Source organism: Lissotriton helveticus, chromosome 5_1, assembly GCF_964261635.1.
Source record: "Lissotriton helveticus chromosome 5_1, aLisHel1.1, whole genome shotgun sequence".
Taxonomy (NCBI): domain Eukaryota; kingdom Metazoa; phylum Chordata; class Amphibia; order Caudata; family Salamandridae; genus Lissotriton; species Lissotriton helveticus.
Window position 1 is genome coordinate 161,782,890 of NC_136065.1, and position 12,166 is coordinate 161,795,055.

Consider the following 12,166-nt stretch of genomic DNA (forward strand, 5'->3'; position numbering starts at 1 on the left):
CCAGCGTCAGGCGCCCTGGCCACGGCGCCACACCTCTCCCACCTGTACCTGAGACAGGTGTCCTGGTGCTCCACCTAAAAATTACATGTAGAACACTTTATATTTAGACGAGTAATACAATATGAAGGCATGTCTGTATTTTTGAAAGTGGTTCTTATACCTCCAAATACTTTTTTTATTGTACGTATGTTTTACTACATGTAGAGGAACATGTATGTAGACAGCTATCGTGTAACACCATGTTATGCGTGACAGCTAGCAGACCGGGCTTCGTCTCCAATGGCAACATTGACAGCTGTTTTTTCTAAATAAAACTACAAATTCCAGAATGCAATGTGTTATTGACTCATATACCTGACGTTGTTACACGACACAGCTCCTCTATAAAAGTACGTTTTTTTTCTCCAAAAAGCTATAATTTGACGCTGGAAGGGAGCTCGGGTACCCAGCAGCACACACAGGGTCGTGCTGACAACTCTGGGAACAGTTGTAGCTGGCCAGCAGTCAGCCAGCCGGCTTCCATGTGGCCGCAGCTGGCCCCGCCCCCATAAGTGAGCATATTCTCCGACTCGCAGACTCGTGGGGACAACAGACCGGGCCTTGGAAGTGAAGGCGCAGGAGACACAGGCATGATTCTGCGCACACAGGTAAAACACTGCCCCAGGCACCCGTAGGGCAGCCTCCTCGCGCCAGGCAGCGTGCAGCCGCGGAGGAGGGGTGAGCCAGCCGGGCTTGTTTACCAACCGCGAAAGCGTGTCTGTGTGCTTCAGAAAACCAGATTCCACTTTCAAAATGCAAATTTGGGGTATATTATGGGGTAAATAGTCGCAGTTATTGGGGTGAGGAGTGAAAAATGGCCATGAAAGTTAGGGGTAGCAACTGTTGTGTTTAGACGTTATTGCAGCGCCAGCATGGAACTTTAAGGACACGTCGTAGCACTCTGGTGTACTGCAGAAGTGCACGTCAACAAAATACAGAAAAGACATAAAAAATGGAGCGGGCACAGTTTGGACCATACCAGGTGTGAATAGTTTGTATGCCCTATTGTATTCAGATTTAAAGTTCGAACGAGGTGTTTAATTATATATATATATATATATATATACCAGTATCACATCAGTACTTTCTCGTTCTTTTTGTAAATGTATGGCCTTTATGTCCCAGAATGATAAGTGCTTTAGGTTACAAAGCCTGCTCAGTCTCACGCATGACCCAGACATTTCGGTAGCATGTATTCATTCACAACAGGCGATAGTAAACGACGGTCTGCGGCTGTTTCAGGAAGTCGGTGCACATCTCTCCTTTCCCTGCTCGGCTCCCATGTTTCCCACCACTATTTTTAGGCTCCCAGTCCCTGGAGGCCGCTGTCTCGAGCTGTCAAGTAGCCTCGTGCTATAAAGGCGATCTTGAGTCCGGTGTATCTGTAAATCCAGAAGTTTAAGTGGCAACTTTTAGAGGGTCTCTAAAAGTGGCGTGCCCGATGGAATTAAGGGTGTGGCTTAAAACACATAAACCAAAAATCTATGCTTCGCATAGTGTGCCGCCAGACTGACTTGTTGCAGCTTCTGTCATTACATCCATATATATATATATATATATATATATATATATTCACTGAAAAAACCATAGGTTATAGACCATATATAGTTAGGAATTAGCATTTAAAAAACCTTATTTTACTCACACAAAACCATTGAAATTCCATATATAGTTAGTTGCACTAACTATATATCGCGCACCCGCAATCCACTGCTGATGATGTCACATATTACATCATTCATGACATGGTCAGTGACATCACTGATGACATCTCAAATGACATCACTGATGACATCACTGATGACATCATCCAGTGACTGTGTGTTTCTGTAAAGTTTAAATATGTTTTACATATTGAAGAATGAGTAGATGTATAACTGTCTGGACGAAGGATTTAGTAGGTGCATGACTGAATGTATGAGTGAGTGATTAAATGTGTCTCACTGAGTGCATGGGTTAGTGACTAAACTGTCTTAATTTGTGCATCATTATGTCTGTTGTTCTCTAAACTGCTGCATGTGTTGATCAGTAGCTATATGATTAACTATATGGGTTATTGATTGATTGTCCAAGTATTTGTATGGGAGACTGAGTGTGTGTGTGGCTGGCTGGGAGGTGTGTGACTCTGTGCAGATCAATGTGTGCTTGTATCAATGATTGTATAAGAAAGTAAGTATGTGTTAGTATATGTTTGAAAATGTAAGGTGCTCTATGTTTAACTGTATAGACAAGAAAATGGAAGTGTGATTGATTCTTTACAGGACTCACTAGGTGTGTGAGTAACTCCATGGATGAGTGGCAGAGTGTGAGTGTCTGTATAGGTGTATGAGTGCATATGATAGTGTTGTAAAGATGAGTGATTGTATGTATGAATGATTGTATGGGTGAATGAGTGAATGTGTGTGTAGACGTAGGAATCAGTGAGTACGTATGTAGTAACTAGTATTGGTGTGTCAATGGTTTCAAAAATTATTCTCTGTATTTAACACTGGGTGAAACAGAGGTTATATTAAAATGTGAGGAGATGCATTGTATTGTCACATGAATGATATCATCAGTGATGTCATCAGTGATGTCATTTGAGATGTCATCAGTGATGTCACTGACCATGTCATGAATGATGTAATATGTGACATCATCAGCAGTGGATTGCGGGTGCGCGATATATAGTTAGTGCAACTAACTATATATGGAATTTCAATGGTTTTGTGTGAGTAAAATAAGGTTTTTTAAATGCTAATTCCTAACTATATATGGTCTATAACCTATGGTTTTTTCAGTGAATTTTCAAGGTTTTGTAAATGCTAATTCCTAACTATATATGGTCTATAACCTATGGTTTTTTCAGTGAATTTCAATGGTTTTTTAATAGCAAATATCATAAGCTGTCGAATGTCAAGTACGTGGTAAGTGAAAACATTTTCGTGTTTATGCACGCTGATCTGCTTTGAATGGTGCCCCCCCCCTCATTTCTATTAGGAGTACTCTCTCTTTGCACATAGTGAAGGGTAGTTAACGCAGGCCTTTGCCCCCGTTGTAATACGTCGTGCCTGCTTCTCTCTCCATTTGATTGATTGTTATCCAAGTATTTACTGTTTTAGAATTGGTTCTCTTTGGTTCATTCTCTATTTACAAACAAACACAGAGTTGCAATACTCTGTTTAGTCTTTGCAGATAACGAAAAATCGTGTAAAAAAAAAAAAGAAAAGGAATCGAGCAAAATCAGTAGGCCACTAATGGGATCTCTTTTTGACCTCGCTAAAATAGAAACATTAGGAACAACCCCTCATGACAAATACAAAACTAGTGAAATGAACTGAACTCCACACAATGATGGCTGCAAAACAGCTCGGCTCCGAAACCCACCCCGCCCAAAATAACGATAAAGAGCGGCTGCCATGATTGGTTGCGGAATGGCCACGACGGAGCTACGAAATGGTGCTGCTCTCATGCTAACCCCAGCTTCAGTCTGAAACATCCAGAAACACTGTAGACTACCAATTCGATCAGTTCCGGTAGCGCCCCAATGTAACCCGGTAGAGAAGAACTAGCCCTCCCCTCTTTGACTAATGGTTCTTGTTGCCTGTCCCTTCTGTTGTCATTTAACAGAACTATTTAGCCTGCTAAAAGGGGTTGTGTTCCGACCGCTGGTTGGTGGAGACATTTTGACTATATTCTGGACCTGCGTTGTCGCGTAATGCGTCATATGACGCGCCGCGTTAGCGCATCCGGAAGTCATCCGGGGCGCGACGCGCAGCGCGTAACGTAAGCATAACAGGTCATGTGACTTGTTAATAAAACTTTTCATTGGTTCATTTTACTTTTCTTATTCTAATGATGAAAGGCTTGGTCATATGACCTAAAAATTACGCTTTTTATTACTTCCGAACATTATTTTTTCTTAAATATATGTTATAATGTTCCAGGCTAATGTACTTTCCCGGAAAATTTACAACTGTCCTGCAAGTAAAATATATTCTTTTTTCGAGAAAAAGAGCGTTTCTTCGTCCCATGACGGAGCCGTTGAGCAAAAGAGGGTCGACCTGCTGTCTTAGTCGCCGATACGCCTGAATATGAGATTCTTATCGATCACTTTATGTTGCAGGAATAGAAAACACAACAGCCCATGACCATTTATCTTTACTGCGTTCCTTCGTATTATACCTTTTACCCTTCATGTAATTGGTCTGCTTTATTTCACTTGCCTTTTAATGATTCTAAAACAGTGACTATTATTAAAAACTTTACCAATATATACTACTACCATGTTTTCTTTTAAAAACCTTTATTGTGAAAATTTCATTATACAAATACGAGCCTATAACCACGTGGGCCGGCCACGGAGCAAACTGTAATCGTATATGATGAGTAGACATTTACACTGTAGAGGAACGTAACGGGCGGGCCATTAGGTTGCAAGAACTAAGGTGTCTAACAGTTACGGAATCGGTGGACGTACATTTTATAATTAAAATACGACAGGGCCAGTTACAATAAAATTATCTAGATATACATTTGCGGGCAAGTACCATGGGTGACGTTAATTCGAACTTTCAATAGTACAGTAATCAATAACACATCAGAACTTCATATCAATAGGGATGTCGAAATATTCAATCAATTCTCGTCCCCGCCCGCCATGTGCTTCAAAACTGCATACGTATCTCGTGATTTCAAGGTTCTGCAACCAGTACACAACAAGGAGTTACGAGTCCCATTTATTCCGGCGCCATTTTGGGCGAGGACGGGCAGGTCCAGGATATAGTCAAAATGTCTCTACCAACCATCGACTATGATGATGTTCATATGCTGTATTTATTAGAGTAACACTCATCTGTCCACATGAAATTAATTTGCCACAATCTAAACATGTCATTTTAATCTTTCCAAAGTTCTTCTAAATATTTGGGACCGTTTCCCTTGCCTCTGATGCTGTCAGTGCCACTTCTTTGATGAATGTACTAGCAGGTCGGGGGTTCTCCTCCAAATCTCTCTTTTATGCAGCACTATAATTAATTGGTGCCACCTCTCCATATGACGATGCATGGTATAGTTACCATAACTATATTTTTTTTCGGTTCCTCTGGAGAGTTCATCGTGGCAGATGAAGCGTGTAACGTACCGGGGATTTACCTTTTTTTGCATGTACAGGAAAGGAAAAAAAATCGAGCGTCCAAGTTCTAAGGTGTCCCAGGGCCATTTTAGTGGACCAGGCCCAAATCCAAAGAACAGGCCGCCATTTTGAGAGTCCTGTTGCAGCCGCCTGTCGCTGTAGCATCAAGAGCAGCCGAAACTCAGCTGAATGGCAACTGAAACGGTAAAGGGGCGCCCCACTACAGCAGACGAGCCTCCACCTAGGAAGGCCCGTTCATGCCGCCTCCCCCCCCCCCCCCCTTCGGGCACCCCACGCCGTTATTCGGAGCAGTATTGTAGGATGGCCACACCAGTGCGGCAAATTGCTAGACATCACCTCGGTGGTAACCGAATCTCAGCGCCTTGTGGGTTCTCCTCTTCAGAAAATATTCTTGCGCTACCTTTGCCCCATTCACACATCGGTCCGCTACTGACGCCATCTCACAGGCTAATGGGGCGCCCCACGCCGAGTTTCAGCATTGTAGGATGACCACACCAGTACAGCAACTTGCTAGACATCACCTCGGTGCCATCCGGATCTCGGCGCCCCACTGCAGATGAAGTGCCTCTCAACTATGAAACCACCACGGTGACATCCGGATCTTGGCGCCTTGTGCTGGTTCCGGCCTATTCACACATCGGTCCGCTACTGACGCCATCTCACAGGCTAATGGGGCGCCCCACGCCGAGTTTCAGCATTGTAGGATGACCACACCAGTACAGCAACTTGCTAGACATCACCTCGGTGCCATTCGGATCTTGGCATCTCAACGCCTAGTGGTATCTTCCATACAGAAAATATTGTTGCGCTGCCTTTGGCCCCATTCGCACATCGGTCCGCAACTGACACCATCTCACAGGCCAACAGGGTGCCCCATGCCGACTTTTACCATTGTAGGATGGCCACACCAGTACCAAAACTTGCTAGACACCACCTCGGTGCCATCCGAATCTTGGCATCTCAGCGCCTTGTGGTGTCTTCTAGTCAGAAAATATTGTTGCGCTGCCTTTGGCCCCATTCGCACATCGGTCCGCTACTGACGCCATCTCACAGGCCAACGGGGCGCCCCACGCCGACTTTCAACATTGTAGGATGGCCACACCAGTGCGGCAACTTACTAGACACCATCTCGGTGCCATCCGGATCTTGGCGCGTTGTGCTGCCTTCGGCCTATTCGCACATCGGTCCGCTACTGACGCCGCCTCACGTGCCAACGTATTTTCTCCGCATTTTATACCCTATGCCGCATAACAGGTCATGTGACTTGTTTATAAAACTTTTCATTGGTTCATTTTACTTTTGGTTTCCTAATGATGGAAGGCTTGATCATATGACCTAAAAACAACACTTTTCATTGGATGAAAACTTTTTTTTTTTCCCAAACGATGAAAGCCCCACCTTGTTTCTGGATGTTTCAGACTGAAGCTGGCGTCAGCATGAGAGCACCACCATCTCGTAGCTCCGTCGTGGTCATTCCGCGAGCAATCATGGCAGCCGCTCCCCACCAGAAGCCTACAGGAGTCGGGGGCCCCCAAAACTTTTGATGAATCCTCAAGGCGGAGGGGACGCTTTCGAGAATGGGGTCCAAGACCTAGCAGACAAGCGTCCGATTTCCAAGGTGTCCCAGGGCCATTTCAGTGGACCAGGCCCAAAAAGGAAACAGCCTGCCGCCATTTTGAGAGTCCTGTGACAGCCGCCTATCGCTGCACCGCAAGAGTGGGCGCAACTCAGCTGAATTGCGGCTTTTGACACAGTGGACCAAAAGCGGACGGAATGGCAACTGAAACGGTAAAGGGGCGCCCCACTACAACAGATGAGACTCCACCTGGAGAGGCCCGTTCACGCCGCCTCCCCCGGGGCGCCCCACGCCGTTATTCGGAGCAGCATTGTAGGATACCAAAACCAGTGCGGCAACTTACTGGACATCACCTTGGTGCCATCGTTCTGCTGCCTTGGAACTATTCGCACAACAGTTTGCTACTGATGACCCACCCCCCGCGACGCCCCACGCCAGAAATCTGGACGTTGTGCTGCGTTGGGACTATTCGCACAGCCGACCGCTACTTCGTTGTTTTTCCCTAAAAATGTTTATATGTTATTACTGTTTTTGTTTTCTTGTATATATTTATAAGTTATTAAAGTTTTATAATCTTACTACTTTGTTGGAGTGCTATATATTTTTAATGTGACACATAATTGTAAAAACTTTGATGTACAAAGAGTCATCCCTGGAATCTTCCGCTTCAGGCTCGGTCCCCTCCCCAATCACAATACAGGATGGTTTTCAGATAATAGGAACGCGTCTGCTGTGACGGATCTCATCGAGTGTGGGCCTTGATCTACTATAACTCCTTTGAAGAGGGGTGATTCTTTACAGCTGGGGCCATAAACTACATCTGCAGGGCTAGCTGATAGCCTAGGACCGGCCTGGACAATCGGACACAGAGGAAAAGGAGTGTCAGAGGGTGCGGTAGTGAATAGGGCGAAAGGGAGGTGTCGGGCGGGCACAGGGTGTGATTCTCAGGGAAGAGCAGCGCAGATGGGGGGTGGTTTATTACCCATGCATAAGACAGAGAGCGAGGGTGACCACTGCCTGGGGGAGATGCTTGCGAGGGTGGGGAGCCATGCTAAGGATCGACAGCGTGCACAGAGTGGGTCTGGTCAAGGCATCTAAAATGACTGCCGTGCACGACAAAAGTGTGGCATTTGAAAAAAGGCAAGATGGCGCAGACAATGTTTTTCAACACTTCCTGATTTCCTTCGAATCGAACGTTAACAGACGTTGGGGCATATTACCAAAGTTAAGCGATATTTATCCCTAACGATTCTTAGCAACGATTTTTTTACCGCTAAGCATCGTCAGAAATTATCGCAGATAAACCTTGCTATTATCAAGGTTTATCGCAAATACGATAAAAAACGACCGCAATGCATTAATATCGCTGAAAACTTAGCGATATTCATGCATTACCGAGCTAATGCTCTTAGCCATGTTATCCACCTCCCATTGGATAACATGCCTAAGAACTGCTCAGGGCAGGTGCTAGCTTTTGGAGATATTCGCGCTTATCGCGAATATTTCCAAAAGTTGATAATAGGAGATAGCGATGTTAGCGACTGTTTCCAGTCGCTAACATCTTGGCATGCCCACTTTGCATGTCATTAGTGATAAATATCACTCACATGCAAGGTGGGGCCCAAGATGGTCGCTGTCTCCTACTAGCCGTCGCTAACTGGTGTTAGCAACAGCTAGGTAATACAGATATAATTTTATCTCCGCGAAGCGGAGCGCTGTTACAGATATATATCTTGTTTTTGAACGTTAATTTCTCAAAATCCACTGAAGCACATATATTGAGACCTAGCAAAGGCACATCGAGCTACCAGTCCCTACAATTTTGCCAAGTTTCGTGCAAATCCATTTAGCCGTTTTATTATTATTATTTATTTTTTTTGCCCCGCGGGGCCCTTTTAAAACCTCCACATCAAACCTAAGAGGTCAAGGAGGATCTACTATGCCCCCTTATGGTCATTTGCCCCTTCGCTTTGGCCTCCTCTTGTCTCTCGATCCTACCGAGAGACAAGATGGCGGCCGCTACGGACTGTTTGCAATGTTTACAGACGCCGGAGAACCAATCAGCTTCGCAAACCTCCGTTACGCGAAGCGGAGCGCTGTTACAGATATATATCTTTTTTTGAACGTTAATTTCTCAAAATCCACTGGAGCACATATATTGAGACCTAGCAAAGGCACATCGGGCTACCAGTCCCTAATATTTTACCAAGTTTCGTGCAAATCCATTCAGCCGTTCGGGCTAAAAGTGAGGCCAACCGCCCTATGGAAAACTCAATGTTAAAAACACGTTTTGGGACACCCCTTTTTTCTCGGCCCCCCCTTGACAAACCCCCCCCCCAAATTTTCAAGGGCTGCTCAGAAACAAAATGTGCCATTTTCCTGAAAATTTCAGCCAATTCCGTCCACAAACGCCAAAGTTATTAGACATAGAATTTTCAAAAATCCCAGGACGATTGGCTTTGTCAATGGATGTTAGTGGCAGGAGGTCAATAAGAAACAGCTAGGGCTTCGTTGTATATGCTATCGAAATGCTTCTGTTCTGAAATGATGAGACTGTGAAAGAACCATAACTTGTCTCTTTGAATTTACATTAGATGAAGTGAAGGAAGGCACCACTGCAGATGTAAGAGACCCCAATAGCGACCTGTCTCAGCAATTGCTCTTTAGAACTGCCAATGATGAGCACCGGCTGGACCCGGCCACCTTAAAGCCCTGTGTAGATCCACAGAACTAAGCATGCTGTGACTTATGGGCCACACTTATAAAAAGATAAGTGAAACTACAAATCCCAGTATGCCTTTAAGTGGTGACTGAAAAGACAGGAGTGACTAAAACTCATCTCATAACATGGGGTAGTAGGCATCTGCAATGTCCTGCAGCTGCCTGGGATCCTGAAAACACATTGGGGCAAATTTACTAAGAAGTCACGCGATGCAGGACCCAAAGTTGCTGTGTTGTGTGAAAGGGAGCAAGCAGGACAGTACCAGTTCCTATAACCAGTGCTTTCAATGGGCAGGCACTGTCCGCTACGGAGTACCTGCACTTTTTTAATTTCAAATGAAGAGTACAAGCACTTCTTAGCACTGCTGCTATATAATTAATTGCAAACACAACAATGATGGACAGAATGTGGATCAATGTCACACATTCACCCCAGTCCAGAGATCTGGGCCCAAATCCATCGTTTTTCCAAGCAAGCCCGGCTGAAGACGGCTGTAATGCCAGAAACCGGTCCTGGGAAGCTTGATTCCGGTCCAGGGAAGACATGGCTTGGCAGTTCGGGCTGGACTGTTCCCATGAGGCATAGGGTCAGACTGATTTGCATATGGCCATGTCTGAACTGGGGTGGCGGAGTGAGCTAAAGAACGGTGATGGATTAAACCCAGATCAGTTGACTGGGGGTGAGTGTTTGTATTGTCAACGCTCCGTCCATCATCACCTTTGGTTTTTCTTCGCTATATAATTAATGGCAGAGTACTGGCACTTTGTAGGAGCTAACAGGCACTCTAAAGGTTGAGTACCTGCACTTCTATATATCCATTTACAGCACTGCCTATAACCTATTGTTTTCCCCAATGGCACTATCACACTTTAGGGTACCTTGCACCATTGTGTGAGTTGCTGAGAATTATTTGTTACCGGAAGGGTACCCTTGCAGTACAAAATACTATGCTATGCCGTAGTGCTCTAGTTAAAACATTTCCACTTTTGCATGTGCGATGTACAGCACAGTACACATGCAAAGTTGCAAAAGCAGAGAGAAAAAAAACTTTCTCTAAATTTACATCTGCATCATATATATATATGGATGAGTGTGAACTTGTATCAGTGTTTATATAAGAGAGTAAGTATGCGTTAGTATCTGTATGAATAAGTGAGGTGGTGTGTGTATAACTGAATAGGTGAGTAAATGGGAGTGTGATTGATTCTTTGTATGACTGACTAGGTGTGTGAGTAACTCCATGGATGAGTGGCGGTATGTGAGTGTCTGTATAGGTGTATGAGTGCATATTATAGTGTTGTATTGATGAGTGACTGCTTGTATGACTGATTGTATGGGTGAATGAGTGGATGTGTGTGTAGACCTAGGAATCAGTGAGTGCCTATGTAGTAACTGGTATTGGTGTGTCAATGGTTTAGAAAATGGTAGTCTGTATTTTACAGTGGGTGTATGAAATGTTATATTAGAGTGTGAGGAGGTGCATCAGATTTTCACGTGGCTGATGTCATCAGTGATGTCACTGACCATGTCATGAATGATGTAATATGTGATATCATCTGAAGTGCATTGCGGGGGGGCAAGAGTAATATTTAGCTGAACTAACTATAACAGCGGAATTTCTCTGGTTTTGTACGAGTGAAATGTCCAACTAACTATAACGTCCCTGAAACCTATGGTTTCTTCAGTGCATTTCTAAGGTTTTTTAAATGCTATTTTCTAACTATAACATGCCTGAAACCTATGTTTTTTTCAGTTAATTTCAATGGTTTTTTAAATGCTAATTTCTAGCTATAACATAGCAGTCACAATTGCAGAGTGGTGGAGAAAGGTGAGTGTGGCTTTCAATCACCTCTTAGCAATCCCACTGTGTGGGATTTACTGGAGGTAACAGGAGGAGTAGTTAGCCCCCAACGTCAACCTTGGATGCCAACTACCCCTTTTATTACCACCAGTAAGTCCCACACCAGCAGGATTGCTAACTTCTTATATCAGGCCCACCCCCTCCCTGCACCACTGTGCAAATACACCCCCTAGCAGGTTGTAAGTTGAGGGATTAAGTCCCCTTAAATCCTGACGGTCTCTGTGGGCCAACTAGCCCACCAGGTACCTCCAGTAAGCGCCACAAAGCTGCTTTTCAGAGAGGTGGTCCAAGGCCACGCCCCTTTTTACACCTCTCTGCAACGCAGCTCTGTGGCACTTACTGGAGGTACCTGGTGGGCTAGTTGAATCCCAGAGACCCTCAGGATTCAAGCGGAGTTAATCCCCCTACTTACAACACGCCAGAGGGCCCGTTTCCACAGTGGTGAAGGGAGGGGGCGGGACCTGATGTGACAAGTGTGCAAACGCGCTCTGTGGCACGTTTTAAATTGGGGGATTAAGTCCCCTTGAATCTTGAGGGTCCTGGGGGCCAACTAGCCCACAAGGTACCTCCAGTAAGCGTCACAGAGCTGCGTTGCAGAGAGGTGGTCCGTGGCCATGCCCCTTTTTTACACCTCTCTGCAACGCAACTCTGTTGCACTTACTGAAGGTACCTGGTGGACTAGTTGGCACCCAGGGACCCTCAGGATTCAAGGGGACTTAATCCCCCTACTTACAACACGCCAGAGGGCCCGTTTGCACAGTGGTGAAGGGAGGGGGCGGGACCTGATGTGACAAGTGTGCAAACGCGCTCTGTGGCACGTTTTAAATTGGGGGA

General features: G+C 45.1%; 1 protein-coding gene across 1 annotated transcript in view; it reads left to right on the forward strand.

Moving 5' to 3' along the window:
* The first annotated feature begins 530 nt into the window (after positions 1-530).
* Positions 531-12,166, forward strand: part of SARDH (sarcosine dehydrogenase) — a 741,717-nt gene continuing 730,081 nt past the window's right edge. Inside the window, exon 1 of the mRNA XM_078641957.1 lies at positions 531-647. Coding sequence (XP_078498083.1) covers positions 630-647 — 18 coding nt within the window. The 5' untranslated portion in view covers positions 531-629. The remainder of the gene's footprint in view (positions 648-12,166) is intronic.